This window comes from Physeter macrocephalus, chromosome 11, assembly GCF_002837175.3.
Source record: "Physeter macrocephalus isolate SW-GA chromosome 11, ASM283717v5, whole genome shotgun sequence".
NCBI classification, from domain to species: Eukaryota; Metazoa; Chordata; class Mammalia; order Artiodactyla; family Physeteridae; genus Physeter; species Physeter macrocephalus.
In genome coordinates, this window is record NC_041224.1 from 65,560,061 (window position 1) to 65,577,977 (window position 17,917).

General features: G+C 37.5%; 1 protein-coding gene across 11 annotated transcripts in view; it reads left to right on the forward strand.

The window, feature by feature from the left end:
* Nucleotides 1-1,158: 1,158 nt before the first annotated feature.
* PML (PML nuclear body scaffold) overlaps nucleotides 1,159-17,917 on the forward strand; it is a 52,902-nt gene continuing 36,143 nt past the window's right edge. For all 11 annotated transcript variants that reach the window (XM_007110826.3, XM_028495048.2, XM_055088110.1 and 8 more), the window contains exons 1-2: nucleotides 1,159-1,401; nucleotides 3,135-3,601. In XM_007110826.3, the coding sequence (XP_007110888.1) occupies nucleotides 1,276-1,401; nucleotides 3,135-3,601 (593 nt within the window). In that variant the 5' untranslated portion in view covers nucleotides 1,159-1,275. The remainder of the gene's footprint in view (nucleotides 1,402-3,134; nucleotides 3,602-17,917) is intronic.

The window sequence follows — 17,917 nt, forward strand, 5'->3', positions numbered from 1 at the left end:
TAGTTTTTGGCTGCGTTGGGTCTTCGTTGCTGCGCGCGGGCTTTCTCTAGTTGCGGCGAGCGGGGGCTACTCTTCGTTGCGGTGCGCCGGCTTCTCGTTGCGGTGGCTTCTCTTGTTCCAGAGCACAGGCTCTAGGCGCGCAGGCTTTCGTAGTTGTGGCACATGGGCTTAGCTGCTACGTGGCATGTGGGATCTTCCCAGACCAGGGCTCGAACCCCTGTCCCCTGCATTGGCTGGAGGATTCTTAACCACTGCGTCTCTCCTCACTCTTCTCATACCTGCCCACCAGCTTTTCCCATTCCCTCCCCACTCCCTACTGCCTCAGATTCACCAGCCCTTCCAACTGTCACACAAGGCATCATCTTGTTCCCCTTATCTCCACTCAGTGTCCTCCTAGTGTCTCTGACTCAGGTCTCTCCCCACATCCCACGGCCACTACCCTAGACCAGGCCACCTGCCCCTAGGTTGTCAGAATGACTGTCCCAATATACACTACAGATCATGTTGTTCCTCGTTTCCAAACCCTTCACCGACTCTCTATTGCCCACAGTACTTGTCCATCTGCTTAGCTATCACCTTGCTCCAGCCCACTCCTGGGTCGACATTACTCATGGGTCCCCTCTTAAATCTGAAAATAACCAAAACTGAAACTGAAAACTAGTTGTTTTTTCTCAAAACTTGTTTCTAAACAACCTCTCCTGTTTCAAACCTCCATGCCTTTGCATGTGCTGTTCTCTCTGCTTAAAGTATCCCTCCAATTTCTGAATCCCTGGTGAATTCCCACCATTCCTTCATGTCCCAGCTGAGGGATCTCCTTTCCAGCCAGTCTCAATACTGTGTGAAAATCTCCTTTTGGGGGCCTGCTCCTCCATTAGACCTGGGGCTCTTCCGAAGTAGGAGCCACGTGTGGCTCATCTCTGCGGCTCCGGCTCCCAGCTAAGGGCTGGCACAAAGCTGTGCCAGTGTGAGATGAATCAATGTTTCAAAACCGAGGGCGGGGGCTGCTTCCTTCCTGGTCAGCTCTGATACTGTCTAGTTGTGCGTCTACTCCTCTCCCTCCTTCCTGCTCGGGGCGAGTCTTCATGAACCCACAGTCGACTTCTCCTTCCCTAGAACCGCCCACAGCTAGTGTCTCACTTCCTCTCGGGAGGCGGACCCTCGGGGGTCCCTCCCCTTTCGGACGCTTCGGGAGCTCAGACGTCAGGCGCACGCATCTGGTTCAGCTTCTCCCGCCCTTAAACAGCAAAACCGAGAATCGAAACTGCGCTGGATACCATGCAGCAGGAGGCTGCACCCGCCCGATCTCCGGCCCAGCAGGACCCCGGACTTCCCCACGACCCCACCATGCCTCCCCCGGAGTCCCTCTCCGAAGGCCACGAGCCCAGCCACAGCCCCACAGAGGTACTAGTACTGCGTTTGGGGAGATGGGGTTCAGGCTTTGTTGATTTTGGTTGGGGGAGATGTGGGGAGGGACAGGGGAACTTGGCCAAGCACCTTAAAGAGTGACACAAAGAAGGAAGACCAGGCATGAGTTCCTGACCTTCTCGGTTTGGGGTAGCGGTCACGGAAAGTAGAAAATGCGACGAGGATAAGTTGGGGGGGGGCCTCTCTGGGCTGCGATTCTCCACGAGCAGGGGGGTAAGATGCTGAGGGTCAGTGGCACCCCGGACCGGACTCTTCCACCCCCACACTGGGACCTGCCTCTTATCCCCTGCCTCAGACGTCCCCTGCCTCAGACGAAGGACCACCTATTAGGGAGAGTAGTAGCCTTATTGCACCGGCCTGGGAACCCCCAACATGTCCCAGGTGTGGAAAAACAAGAACCCTAGTTCCCAGATCAGAAAGTGGGAGAGAGGTGTCTTGGCTAAGGCCTCAGAGTTCCTGTGGTCTCTCCTTTAGGAAGCTTCTTGGATCCTTTTCTTGGAGCACCCTGCTCCCCCTAACCCCCATCCCCAAGGGGTTTATTAGGGGTTTATTAGTCTTCTCCCGCACAAACTCCCTGGCCACCCCCGACCCCCAAAGGAACTACTTAGATCAGTTGCTGTATGTTCTTCCAGGCCCTTTTTACAGTCCTTCATGAAAGTTCAAATAACACCATATTGCAGTAACTTTCATTATTTGCATTTACACCTAGGAATAATATTAACAATACTAGTTAACATTTATGACTATTTCTCATGGGCCATGTACTGCATTAAGCACTTTTTTTGTGGTAAAATGTTATCAAATATATATATTATGTATGTTTTCTCCATTTCTAAGTGTACAATTCAGTGGCATTAAATATATTCACAATATTGTGTAGCCGTCACCACCGTCTATTTACAGAATTTTTTTATCCCAACAAAGTCTGTACCCTTTAAACAATAGCTCCTCATTCCCCTCTTCCCCCAGTGGCTGGTAATCTCTAATCTACTTTCTCTGTGAATTTGCCTAGTCTAGATATTTCCTATAAGTGGATTCCTACAATATTTGTCCCTTTGTCTCTGGATGATCTTACTTAGCATAATGTCTTCAAGGTTCGTTCATGTTGTAGCATGTGTCAGAATTTCCTTTTTAAGGCTGAATAATATTCCATTTTGTGTATATACCACATTTTGTTTATCCATTCATCTGTTCATGGACACTTGGGTCATTTCCACCTTTTGGCTATTGTGAATAATGCTGTGTACAGAATAATGAGTGTATAAGTATCTGGGTACTTGTTTTCAGTTCTTTTGGGTATATATCTAGGTGTGGAGTTCCTGGATCATACGGTAGTTCTATGTTTAACTTTCTGAGGAAACATCAAAGTGTATTAAGACTTTATGTGAGGTTATATGATATACACTTAATGAATCTCATTTTTAAACTTAAGTTCCTTGAAGGCAGGGATTTGTCCTATACATGCTTGTATCTCAGGGCCTAGTACTGTGTCTTAGGAGAAGTAGATGCTCAGTAAATTGTGGAGTGAGAGTGGGAAGGCCTGAGTAAGTGGAGGATTGGGGTACTGATAAGCTTGGGTTTTGCATCATCCAATGACAGCCTGGTATGGAATAGGAAGTCCCACTCTGAGCCTGCAGCCATAGGGGCGGGTGTCCATTGGGTGGGGACTCCTGGGACTTCAGATCTCACCTCCCTCTCTGATCCCCCAGCAAGCCATGGAGGAAGAGTTCCAGTTCTTGCACTGCCAGGGCTGCCAGGCAGAAGCCAAGTGCCCCAAGCTGCTTCCTTGTCTGCACACGCTGTGTTCAGGATGCCTGGAGGAGCCAGGCATGCAGTGCCCCATCTGCCAGGCGCCCTGGCCCCCAGGCCCTGATGTGCAGGCCTTGGACAACGTCTTCTTCGAAAGCTTGCAGCGGCGCCTGTTGGTGTACCGGCAAATCGTGGATGCGCAGGCACTTTGCACCCGCTGCAAAGAGCCGGCCGACTACTGGTGCTTTGAGTGCGAGCAGCTCCTCTGCGCCAAGTGCATCGAGGCACACCAGTGGTTCCTCAAGCACGAGGCCCGGCCACTGGCGGAACTCCGCAGCCAGTCGGCGCGGGAGTTTCTGGATGGCACGCGCAAGTCCAACAACATCTTCTGTTCCAACCCTAACCACCGCAACCCTACGCTGACCAGGTGAGCAGGCCTGCCCAGGGTGGGGTGAAGCATCTAAGAGCGAGGTAGAGGGTGCGGGGAGCAGAGATCCAAAGTCTCACAGCTGGGAACGTGGGTCAAGGAGCTTCTAACGTCTTGCAACTCAAAATAAGGTCCACAGACTAGCAGCATCAATAGCGATGACCGTAATTTATGCTGTCCCGTGCGAATGGATGGATAACAATAGTTTCCAATTTCCCCTTATAAGAAATAATGCTGCAGAATCATCTCTTCACCCATATCCAGTCATCTTTTCAGGATAAATTTTTAGAAAGGCCATTTCTAGGTGAAGGGTTATGAAAGTTTTACATTTCGATACATGTTGCCAAACTTCCCTTTAGAAAGTCTTATGGTAGAATTTTCCAGAAACACTGCCATGGAGTCTCAGTATAGCTGGATTCTAGGATGAGATGTGGGTAGTTAGTTTCTGTCTGAAAAGTCAAAACCGGAGCACTGCACTTCCTGGGAGTGTCTGTATGAGAAAAAAAAAAAAAAGTCATGTCCAATATTAATGATTTTTACTAAACAGCACAGGATTTTAATTCAGGATTTTTTGGATAGATAATACATTTTTATGGTGCAAAAAACTACAAACAAAATTTATAGAGAGGACAAAGTCTCCATTCCACTCTTGTCTGCCATCTGCCTAATACCCACCACTTCTCCCTCCTCCATCCACGTTTAACCATGGTTACCAGTTCTGAATGCTTCCAGAGTTTGTGAATATACACACAGGTAGGAGTATATAGTCTTATTTTTCCCCCTTTAAGCAAAAAGGTAGCATACCTATGTGAACTTTTAATACCGCCCCCCATAGATAGCTTGTATAAGATTGTTGGGGATCTGCTTGCAAAGTGAAAGTATTCTTTGCCCACTGGGGGCACGCTCAGACAGAGCTCCATTCCTGCTAAACTGACTGTGGCTTGCTTACTTCCTGCTTGGAGATTTACCACCTGTACTACCAGATTCCTCCACAGCTGATACTATTGTTTGAATTTGGATTTCTTTGTTTATTGTTAAGGTTGAGGTCCAGTGGCTTTTCATATGTTTGTTGGCCATTGAGCTTCTTCATTTGTGAATTGCCTCCTGAGGTCCTTTGCTTGTTTGTTTGTTTACTTTTAGGAATTAGTCTTTAATTGTAAGAGCTTGTTATCGTGCAGATATTTTTCCTGTGTTGCCCTTTGTCATTCATTCAATATGAGGTGTTGTGTTTAAGTTTTTAGTTCTATGTAGTCTAATCCATCAATCTCTTCCTTTATGGTATCTGGCTTTGATCATCCTAGGAAAGATTTTTCCCATGCCAATGTTGAAAATATTTACTTATACTCTACTTTTTTTTTTTTTTTTTTTTTTTTTTTTTTTTTTTTAGTTGATGTACAATATTCTGTTACAGGTGTACAATATAGTGATTCACAATTTTTAAAGGTTATACATCATTTATAGTTATTATAAAATATTGGCTATATTCCCCATGTTGTACAATATATCCTTGTAGCTTATGAATAATCCACTCTTGCTTTGATCTGAAATGCCCTTTTAATCTTGTACTAAATGTCCATGTAGTCATGAATATGTTTGTAAATCTCTGTTCTGCACCAAACTATTCTTATGCTAATCCTTACTACTGTAAGGAGTTCTGTAGCTTTATATTTGATAGGGTGAATTCCCATTCTTCTTCAAAAATAATTTCGCTTTCATAATTTGTACAGTTGCTTTTGCTCTTACAATTCATGCAGTTTCAGAACTTACATATTCATTGAGATTTTGACTGAGATGACATTAAATCTTGGAAGAATTGTCCTCATCTCTGGTTATATCTTTGGGTTTTATAGTTTTATTCACAAACATCTTGAACTTTTAAATTATAGTTAAATTTATAATATGTAATAATATTATGAATGGAATCTTTTCCCATTATAATTTCTCACTGGTTATCATTAACATTCACTAATGCTATTAATTTATGTGTATTTATATTACATCTAGCCATCTTATTGGGCTCTTTTATTCTTATAAGTTTTTTAGTTGATTTTTTGGATTTTCTAGGTAAACAGTCATATCACCTACAAATAATAAAAACTTTTTTCTTTCCAGTATTTATACATATTACCTCTTTGTAGCTTTGTTTCATTGGATTGACCAGAACTGCCAGGACAGTATTGAATAATGTGAAGCAGTGGTTAGAAAAGGCAACTTTGTCTTGTACCTATCTTTCATGAGAAAGTTTCTTATGTTTTCTTGCTTAGTATGATGCTTATTATTGATTTCCTTAGGTGACCTTAAAAAATCACATTAAGAAAGTTGCCTCCCACTTCTAGTTTTCTAAGAGTTTTGTTGTTGCTATTATTTTGTTTTATTTTTAACTCAGGAATAGATGTTCTTTTGGACTCTGAAGATGTCCTTTCACCTTTTAATATGATGAATTAATAGGTTTCTTTATGTTGAACCATTTTTTAATTCCTGGGAGGAAAAAGTCTATTTGGTCATAATATACTATTATTTTAATTTCTAGCTAGATTCCATTTAGTACTGTTTTATTTAGGCTATTATCTATATTTATAAATGTGATCAAATTTTATGAATATGATTTCCTTGTCAAGTTTTCTTATTCATTTGATAAGACAACTCTTTCAATGAGTTTGCAGGCTTTTTTGAACATGATAATATGTATAAGTTGCTTAGCATAGTGCCTGGCACATATTAAATACTCAATAAATGTTAAAATGCTACTCTGATAATTTCACTGCTGTAGACTACTTTAAAGAACATAGCAATTCAAGCTTATAGAAGTTTCTTGAAAAACTATCTGATACAGGTACCTTTTTTGAAGAGTAGAAAAGAGTAGGTTTTTTTCCCCTTTTTTTTGGATCTTGAATCAGATTTTTTGGAATGTTTTCTGGTTCATCCTGAGTTATCTTTTGTAACTTAAAAATCTCCTCTATACCTGTAATTGTGTCCCCCCTCTTATTTCTAATGTTGTATATTTATGGTTATTTTAGTGATCTTTTCAAAGCACTAGCTTTTTGGTCGTTCCTTTTATTACTTACTGATATTAATGTTTTCCTTTTTTCTAATTAATCATTTTGTTTTTATCATTATTTTCTTTCTTCTACTTGTCTCTCATTATTCATCATCTAACTGAACAATTTAATTCATTTATTTGTTATCCTTATTGTTTAATACGTACTCCTGTGAGTATGACATTGGCTGCCTCCCATAACTTTGATGTAGTGTAGCCATAGTCAGTCATTTCTCAAATATCTATAATTTCAGTCTTTTCTCTTTTTAAACATTTTTTCTTTGATAGAAGAGTTTGGAGGAGGGAGTTTTCTAAAATTTTCAAGTGGCTTGTGATGTTTGATTTAAATATTTGATGTTAATTTCTACAGTATGGTCACCTAGTATTTGAGTTATATCTGGGACTATACTGATGTTTTCTTTGGGGCCTTGGACCATATTCCGTGGACTAGCATATTCCTAGGATTTTTTAAAAATGTGTATTCTTTCTAGAGATATATATATCTCTCCTCTTTCTATTCTGGTTTACATTTTTAACAAACATATTAGAACGTGTGTGTGTGTGTGTATCTCTCACCATCAAGAGTAGATTACAACTGTTCTTCCAGATAAGGTAAAACTTTTAGCATACTTTTTCTTCTCCCCTCTTTCTCTTCCCACATTCAGATACAGTTGAAATAACATGAAATTTTAGTTCAGATTATTACCAAATTTTATGTCTTTTCTATTCTAAGCATCCTTTTTTGACAGTTATTAAGTGTCATCATCACATTATAACCCACTTGTTATCTATAATCGTAGATTTTAATTAGTTTCATTGCTCACAATATTTTTTCTATAACATATCTTCCTCTTTCTTCAATTATTTAATGTTATTAATTTCCCATTTGGCTGGAATACTTCAAGTAATTTTTTTTTGGTTGCTTTTCAGAGTTTACCTTCTGGAATCTTGATTGTCTTAACTTGCATGTCCTTCATTTGCTGTCACATTTATTTTTAAATTTATTTTTTATTTTTATTTTTGGCCATGCCACGCAGCTTGTGGGATTTTAGTTCCCTGAGTAGGGATCAAACCTGGACCCTCAGCAGTGAGAGCACGGAGTCCTAACCATTGGACCACCAGGGAGTTCTCTGCTGTCACATTTAAAGGAAAGTTTAGCTAGGTGTAAAATTCTGAGGTCACAATCACAAATCTTTCATCTTGGAGTATATACACATTGCTTCATAAATTTGTGGCCTCCAGTGCTGCAGATGAGAAATTTAATTATTATCTAACTATTTTTCCCCTGTGGGTAATCTGTTTTTGTTTGCTAAGGATTTTTATATAATTTTTCTTTATTCTTGAAAATGATCGATCAAGCTATAGGTCTTTTCTTTTTTCAATAATCCTCTCTGACATTGTTGAACTGAAAATTCAAGACTTCCTTCAGCTCTAAGAAATTGTCTTCTACTTTTTTATATATTGATTTCTGTTCATTTGCTTATTTTTTCTTTTTATAACTATTGTTTTTTTGTGTGTGTGGCTTTTTTAAATTAACTTTATTGGAGTATAGTTGATTTACAATGTTGTGTTAGTTTCTGCTGTACAGCAAAGTGAATCAGTTATACATATACATATATCCATTCCTTTTTAGATTCTTTTCCCATATAGGTCATTACAGAGTATTGAGTAGTGTTCCCTGTGCTATACAGGAGGTCCTTATTAGTTATCTATTTTACATATTGTACTGTGTATATGTCAATCCCAATCTCCCAATTATCCCTCCTCCCCCACTTCCCCCCCCATAACCCTTCCCCCACTTTCCCCCATAATCCTTAAGTTTGTGTCTTACATCTCTGTTACATCTCTCTGACTCTGTTTCTACTTTGTAAATAAGTTCATTTGTATCATTTTTTTCAGATTCCACATATAAGTGAGATCATATGATACTTATCTTTCTCTGCCTGACTTATTTCACTCAGTATGACAGTCTCTAGGTCCATCCATGGTGCTGCAACAATTGCAATCATGTTTTTTTAATTGCCAAACAAGGTCGGTGTTCTCAGGATGCTTTTTCTTGTCAGCCTGTTCTTGTTTTCCCAGTGTATATTCTTAAATCTCCCTGAAAAACAAACTTAGAATTTTTAGAAGGTTCATGTTTCCTATATTACCCTTTTTTTCAGTGTGAGCCAGGAATCAGTTTGGGACGCGCAGGCTCAGCGGCCATGGCTCACGGGCCCAGCCGCTCCGCGGCATGTGGGATCCTCCCAAACCGGGGCGCGAACCCGGTTCCCCTGCATCGGCAGGCGGACGCGCAACCACTGCGCCACCAGGGAAGCCCTATACTCTATTTTAATAATTTGTTTTTATAGTTAAATTTTTCATTCCCATGGAATTTATTTTTGTGTGTGGTATAAGGTAAGAACCCTTGCTTTGCATTTCTCTCCAAATGGAAAGCCAGTTCTCTCAACAACTTTTATTGAATAATTCACTCTTTTTGTTTGTTTTTTCCCATTTTTAAAAATCGAAGTATAGTTGATGTACAATATTCTGTTACAGGTGTACAATATAGTGATTCACAATTTTTAAAGGTTATACATCATTTATAGTTATTATAAAATATTGGCTATATTCCCCATGTTGTACAATATATCCTTGTAGCTTATGAATAATCCACTCTTGCTTTGATCTGAAATGCCCTTTTAATCTTGTACTAAATGTCCATGTAGTCATGAATATGTTTGTAAATCTCTGTTCTGCACCAAACTATTCTTATGCTAATCCTTACTACTGTAAGGAGTTCTGTAGCTTTATATTTGATAGGGTGAATTCCCATTCTTCTTCAAAAATAATTTCGCTTTCATAATTTGTACAGTTGCTTTTGCTCTTACAATTCATGCAGTTTCAGAACTTACATATTCATTGAGATTTTGACTGAGATGACATTAAATCTTGGAAGAATTGTCCTCATCTCTGGTTATATCTTTGGGTTTTATAGTTTTATTCACAAACATCTTGAACTTTTAAATTATAGTTAAATTTATAATATGTAATAATATTATGAATGGAATCTTTTCCCATTATAATTTCTCACTGGTTATCATTAACATTCACTAATGCTATTAATTTATGTGTATTTATATTACATCTAGCCATCTTATTGGGCTCTTTTATTCTTATAAGTTTTTTAGTTGATTTTTTGGATTTTCTAGGTAAACAGTCATATCACCTACAAATAATAAAAACTTTTTTCTTTCCAGTATTTATACATATTACCTCTTTGTAGCTTTGTTTCATTGGATTGACCAGAACTGCCAGGACAGTATTGAATAATGTGAAGCAGTGGTTAGAAAAGGCAACTTTGTCTTGTACCTATCTTTCATGAGAAAGTTTCTTATGTTTTCTTGCTTAGTATGATGCTTATTATTGATTTCCTTAGGTGACCTTAAAAAATCACATTAAGAAAGTTGCCTCCCACTTCTAGTTTTCTAAGAGTTTTGTTGTTGCTATTATTTTGTTTTATTTTTAACTCAGGAATAGATGTTCTTTTGGACTCTGAAGATGTCCTTTCACCTTTTAATATGATGAATTAATAGGTTTCTTTATGTTGAACCATTTTTTAATTCCTGGGAGGAAAAAGTCTATTTGGTCATAATATACTATTATTTTAATTTCTAGCTAGATTCCATTTAGTACTGTTTTATTTAGGCTATTATCTATATTTATAAATGTGATCAAATTTTATGAATATGATTTCCTTGTCAAGTTTTCTTATTCATTTGATAAGACAACTCTTTCAATGAGTTTGCAGGCTTTTTTGAACATGATAATATGTATAAGTTGCTTAGCATAGTGCCTGGCACATATTAAATACTCAATAAATGTTAAAATGCTACTCTGATAATTTCACTGCTGTAGACTACTTTAAAGAACATAGCAATTCAAGCTTATAGAAGTTTCTTGAAAAACTATCTGATACAGGTACCTTTTTTGAAGAGTAGAAAAGAGTAGGTTTTTTTCCCCTTTTTTTTGGATCTTGAATCAGATTTTTTGGAATGTTTTCTGGTTCATCCTGAGTTATCTTTTGTAACTTAAAAATCTCCTCTATACCTGTAATTGTGTCCCCCCTCTTATTTCTAATGTTGTATATTTATGGTTATTTTAGTGATCTTTTCAAAGCACTAGCTTTTTGGTCGTTCCTTTTATTACTTACTGATATTAATGTTTTCCTTTTTTCTAATTAATCATTTTGTTTTTATCATTATTTTCTTTCTTCTACTTGTCTCTCATTATTCATCATCTAACTGAACAATTTAATTCATTTATTTGTTATCCTTATTGTTTAATATGTACTCCTGTGAGTATGACATTGGCTGCCTCCCATAACTTTGATGTAGTGTAGCCATAGTCAGTCATTTCTCAAATATCTATAATTTCAGTCTTTTCTCTTTTTAAACATTTTTTCTTTGATAGAAGAGTTTGGAGGAGGGAGTTTTCTAAAATTTTCAAGTGGCTTGTGATGTTTGATTTAAATATTTGATGTTAATTTCTACAGTATGGTCACCTAGTATTTGAGTTATATCTGGGACTATACTGATGTTTTCTTTGGGGTCTTGGACCATATTCCGTGGACTAGCATATTCCTAGGATTTTTTAAAAATGTGTATTCTTTCTAGAGATATATATATCTCTCCTCTTTCTATTCTGGTTTACATTTTTAACAAACATATTAGAACGTGTGTGTGTGTGTGTGTGTATCTCTCACCATCAAGAGTAGATTACAACTGTTCTTCCAGAAAAGGTAAAACTTTTAGCATACTTTTTCTTCTCCCCTCTTTCTCTTCCCACATTCAGATACAGTTGAAATAACATGAAATTTTAGTTCAGATTATTACCAAATTTTATGTCTTTTCTATTCTAAGCATCCTTTTTTGACAGTTATTAAGTGTCATCATCACATTATAACCCACTTGTTATCTATAATCTTAGATTTTAATTAGTTTCATTGCTCACAATATTTTTTCTATAACATATCTTCCTCTTTCTTCAATTATTTAATGTTATTAATTTCCCATTTGGCTGGAATACTTCAAGTAATTTTTTTTTGGTTGCTTTTCAGAGTTTACCTTCTGGAATCTTGATTGTCTTAACTTGCATGTCCTTCATTTGCTGTCACATTTATTTTTAAATTTATTTTTTATTTTTATTTTTGGCCATGCCACGCAGCTTGTGGGATTTTAGTTCCCTGAGTAGGGATCAAACCTGGACCCTCAGCAGTGAGAGCACGGAGTCCTAACCATTGGACCACCAGGGAGTTCTCTGCTGTCACATTTAAAGGAAAGTTTAGCTAGGTGTAAAATTCTGAGGTCACAATCACAAATCTTTCATCTTGGAGTATATACACATTGCTTCATAAATTTGTGGCCTCCAGTGCTGCAGATGAGAAATTTAATTATTATCTAACTATTTTTCCCCTGTGGGTAATCTGTTTTTGTTTGCTAAGGATTTTTATATAATTTTTCTTTATTCTTGAAAATGATTGATCAAGCTATAGGTCTTTTCTTTTTTCAATAATCCTCTCTGACATTGTTGAACTGAAAATTCAAGACTTCCTTCAGCTCTAAGAAATTGTCTTCTACTTTTTTATATATTGATTTCTGTTCATTTGCTTATTTTTTCTTTTTATAACTATTGTTTTTTTGTGTGTGTGGCTTTTTTAAATTAACTTTATTGGAGTATAGTTGATTTACAATGTTGTGTTAGTTTCTGCTGTACAGCAAAGTGAATCAGTTATACATATACATATATCCATTCCTTTTTAGATTCTTTTCCCATATAGGTCATTACAGAGTATTGAGTAGTGTTCCCTGTGCTATACAGGAGGTCCTTATTAGTTATCTATTTTACATATTGTACTGTGTATATGTCAATCCCAATCTCCCAATTATCCCTCCTCCCCCACTTCCCCCCCCATAACCCTTCCCCCACTTTCCCCCATAATCCTTAAGTTTGTGTCTTACATCTCTGTTACATCTCTCTGACTCTGTTTCTACTTTGTAAATAAGTTCATTTGTATCATTTTTTTTAGATTCCACATATAAGTGAGATCATATGATACTTATCTTTCTCTGCCTGACTTATTTCACTCAGTATGACAGTCTCTAGGTCCATCCATGGTGCTGCAACAATTGCAATCATGTTTTTTTAATTGCCAAACAAGGTCGGTGTTCTCAGGATGCTTTTTCTTGTCAGCCTGTTCTTGTTTTCTCAGTGTATATTCTTAAATCTCCCTGAAAAACAAACTTAGAATTTTTAGAAGGTTCATGTTTCCTATATTACCCTTTTTTTCAGTGTGAGCCAGGAATCAGTTTGGTCCCCATTTTGGCTGCTGATTCTCTTTATAGGTCCTGTGGTTCTGTGTTGTCTGCTCACATGTAAATGTGGACATCTAGATTGTACTGATAAGGGCTGGCAGCAATTGTATAAACCACAGTTTACATCTCCTACCCTGCAGTGAGGATGGGGCCTCTCCCAGAGCCCCAGATGGTGGTAGCTTACAGAGTGTTTCACCTCTAGTATGGGGGGTGGATTTCTCCGCAGTGGGCACGGTACAAGGGGCAAGGAGGTCCAGCCAGCAAGAGGACAGGATTCTTTTCCCTTGAGCATGGTAGATGGCTTCAAAAACCTGACAATATTGCTTAAAAATCGTGCACACACAGTCACAATTCACAGTTGTTTCACAATCTACCAGTGGTTACTAGAAAAACTCAACTTGTTTCTTCTGCACAAAACCTTAGTGTCATAAATAACCCACAACTTCCTGCAGGTTACAAGTCAGTAATAAACCATTCCATCCTTTGACATTGAGCTGATTTAGGGCTCACACTGGGGAGCAGCATCAGAAGTGGCTTTAAACTTTCAAACTCAGCCTGGGAGTGGCCTCACTGGGGCCATTGGCATTTGATCACCATGCCTGTGGAGTCCATTCTTTGTCAGCCCACATTCCTACTATGTAGCAAGCCCTCTGCTAGGTGCTAGGGTATAAATACAAACAGATACAGCCCTGGCCCTCTGAGGGCACAGTCTGGTGGAGGAACCAGATCTGCAGTTAACAATCAAGGCTGCAAAGTGCTTCAAGGAAGCCTGCTCACCATTGTCACTCTGTGCTGATAGTCACCCTTAGGACAGTGTGATAAGACACCGTCCTCTCCCTCATATTTTCCCTTGCCAGACGGCTGACATCCCATGTGTGCTCAGTTATTTAAGGGCAGAAGGAAGAAGGAAGGCAGGCACCAGGCATGTGATCTCAGAAAAGGCCACCTGCCCCGCCTGGATTGGCTGGGGATGGCAGCTTCCAAGGAGGTGTCACACTTAGCCTGGCCTGTAAGAAAGCAGAAAGGGGAGGGAGCATGTGCAAAGGCAGAGGCACCAGCAAGTCTGCTGCATTTCAGGAACTGCAAGTAAAGGCTGTGCAGGAGGGCAGGGGCCGGAAGGGTGAGCTAGGGTTAAACATGGGAGAGTTGGAGGAGTTCGGACTCTATCCTACAATTTCCGGGACAAAGAATGTTCTCAGTTTGCTCCGTTTTCCTGCAGTTTACTCTTGTACCGGTGAGTATCCTGTAGAACACAGTGTGAATGGACCTTTGGGGACTCTGTTGGAAACCCACTGGTGTTATTAAGGCAGAGAGTGGGATAATGTTCAGATCCTCTTTCTGCACTCTGGTACTTTGATTGAAGTGAAGTGGGCAAGTTTAGGAGCAAGGAGACCAGGATTTTTTTTCTTTGGCTGTGCTTATTTACATTTTACCCTATTCCATAAAGAATTTGAGATTTACCACCTTTACTGTTGGATATATGACCCAAGCGGAACTGAAGCAAAGAATCTGGACCTGGGGAAAGGGAGCCACAGTAGGAGGCTGAGGCATGGTGCAGGTGGGGGTGAGGCCTGCAAGAATGCAGAGGTGGCAGCATGGGGAGAAGGCCAGAGTCTCACACGGCCATGGCCTGCCTGATAAAATATTGGCTATATTCCCCATGTTGTACAATATATCCTTGTAGCTTATGAATAATCCACTCTTGCTTTGATCTGAAATGCCCTTTTAATCTTGTACTAAATGTCCATGTAGTCATGAATATGTTTGTAAATCTCTGTTCTGCACCAAACTATTCTTATGCTAATCCTTACTACTGTAAGGAGTTCTGTAGCTTTATATTTGATAGGGTGAATTCCCATTCTTCTTCAAAAATAATTTCGCTTTCATAATTTGTACAGTTGCTTTTGCTCTTACAATTCATGCAGTTTCAGAACTTACATATTCATTGAGATTTTGACTGAGATGACATTAAATCTTGGAAGAATTGTCCTCATCTCTGGTTATATCTTTGGGTTTTATAGTTTTATTCACAAACATCTTGAACTTTTAAATTATAGTTAAATTTATAATATGTAATAATATTATGAATGGAATCTTTTCCCATTATAATTTCTCACTGGTTATCATTAACATTCACTAATGCTATTAATTTATGTGTATTTATATTACATCTAGCCATCTTATTGGGCTCTTTTATTCTTATAAGTTTTTTAGTTGATTTTTTGGATTTTCTAGGTAAACAGTCATATCACCTACAAATAATAAAAACTTTTTTCTTTCCAGTATTTATACATATTACCTCTTTGTAGCTTTGTTTCATTGGATTGACCAGAACTGCCAGGACAGTATTGAATAATGTGAAGCAGTGGTTAGAAAAGGCAACTTTGTCTTGTACCTATCTTTCATGAGAAAGTTTCTTATGTTTTCTTGCTTAGTATGATGCTTATTATTGATTTCCTTAGGTGACCTTAAAAAATCACATTAAGAAAGTTGCCTCCCACTTCTAGTTTTCTAAGAGTTTTGTTGTTGCTATTATTTTGTTTTATTTTTAACTCAGGAATAGATGTTCTTTTGGACTCTGAAGATGTCCTTTCACCTTTTAATATGATGAATTAATAGGTTTCTTTATGTTGAACCATTTTTTAATTCCTGGGAGGAAAAAGTCTATTTGGTCATAATATACTATTATTTTAATTTCTAGCTAGATTCCATTTAGTACTGTTTTATTTAGGCTATTATCTATATTTATAAATGTGATCAAATTTTATGAATATGATTTCCTTGTCAAGTTTTCTTATTCATTTGATAAGACAACTCTTTCAATGAGTTTGCAGGCTTTTTTGAACATGATAATATGTATAAGTTGCTTAGCATAGTGCCTGGCACATATTAAATACTCAATAAATGTTAAAATGCTACTCTGATAATTTCACTGCTGTAGACTACTTTAAAGAACATAGCAATTCAAGCTTATAGAAGTTTCTTGAAAAACTATCTGATACAGGTACCTTTTTTGAAGAGTAGAAAAGAGTAGGTTTTTTTCCCCTTTTTTTTGGATCTTGAATCAGATTTTTTGGAATGTTTTCTGGTTCATCCTGAGTTATCTTTTGTAACTTAAAAATCTCCTCTATACCTGTAATTGTGTCCCCCCTCTTATTTCTAATGTTGTATATTTATGGTTATTTTAGTGATCTTTTCAAAGCACTAGCTTTTTGGTCGTTCCTTTTATTACTTACTGATATTAATGTTTTCCTTTTTTCTAATTAATCATTTTGTTTTTATCATTATTTTCTTTCTTCTACTTGTCTCTCATTATTCATCATCTAACTGAACAATTTAATTCATTTATTTGTTATCCTTATTGTTTAATATGTACTCCTGTGAGTATGACATTGGCTGCCTCCCATAACTTTGATGTAGTGTAGCCATAGTCAGTCATTTCTCAAATATCTATAATTTCAGTCTTTTCTCTTTTTAAACATTTTTTCTTTGATAGAAGAGTTTGGAGGAGGGAGTTTTCTAAAATTTTCAAGTGGCTTGTGATGTTTGATTTAAATATTTGATGTTAATTTCTACAGTATGGTCACCTAGTATTTGAGTTATATCTGGGACTATACTGATGTTTTCTTTGGGGTCTTGGACCATATTCCGTGGACTAGCATATTCCTAGGATTTTTTAAAAATGTGTATTCTTTCTAGAGATATATATATCTCTCCTCTTTCTATTCTGGTTTACATTTTTAACAAACATATTAGAACGTGTGTGTGTGTGTGTGTGTATCTCTCACCATCAAGAGTAGATTACAACTGTTCTTCCAGAAAAGGTAAAACTTTTAGCATACTTTTTCTTCTCCCCTCTTTCTCTTCCCACATTCAGATACAGTTGAAATAACATGAAATTTTAGTTCAGATTATTACCAAATTTTATGTCTTTTCTATTCTAAGCATCCTTTTTTGACAGTTATTAAGTGTCATCATCACATTATAACCCACTTGTTATCTATAATCTTAGATTTTAATTAGTTTCATTGCTCACAATATTTTTTCTATAACATATCTTCCTCTTTCTTCAATTATTTAATGTTATTAATTTCCCATTTGGCTGGAATACTTCAAGTAATTTTTTTTTGGTTGCTTTTCAGAGTTTACCTTCTGGAATCTTGATTGTCTTAACTTGCATGTCCTTCATTTGCTGTCACATTTATTTTTAAATTTATTTTTTATTTTTATTTTTGGCCATGCCACGCAGCTTGTGGGATTTTAGTTCCCTGAGTAGGGATCAAACCTGGACCCTCAGCAGTGAGAGCACGGAGTCCTAACCATTGGACCACCAGGGAGTTCTCTGCTGTCACATTTAAAGGAAAGTTTAGCTAGGTGTAAAATTCTGAGGTCACAATCACAAATCTTTCATCTTGGAGTATATACACATTGCTTCATAAATTTGTGGCCTCCAGTGCTGCAGATGAGAAATTTAATTATTATCTAACTATTTTTCCCCTGTGGGTAATCTGTTTTTGTTTGCTAAGGATTTTTATATAATTTTTCTTTATTCTTGAAAATGATTGATCAAGCTATAGGTCTTTTCTTTTTTCAATAATCCTCTCTGACATTGTTGAACTGAAAATTCAAGACTTCCTTCAGCTCTAAGAAATTGTCTTCTACTTTTTTATATATTGATTTCTGTTCATTTGCTTATTTTTTCTTTTTATAACTATTGTTTTTTTGTGTGTGTGGCTTTTTTAAATTAACTTTATTGGAGTATAGTTGATTTACAATGTTGTGTTAGTTTCTGCTGTACAGCAAAGTGAATCAGTTATACATATACATATATCCATTCCTTTTTAGATTCTTTTCCCATATAGGTCATTACAGAGTATTGAGTAGTGTTCCCTGTGCTATACAGGAGGTCCTTATTAGTTATCTATT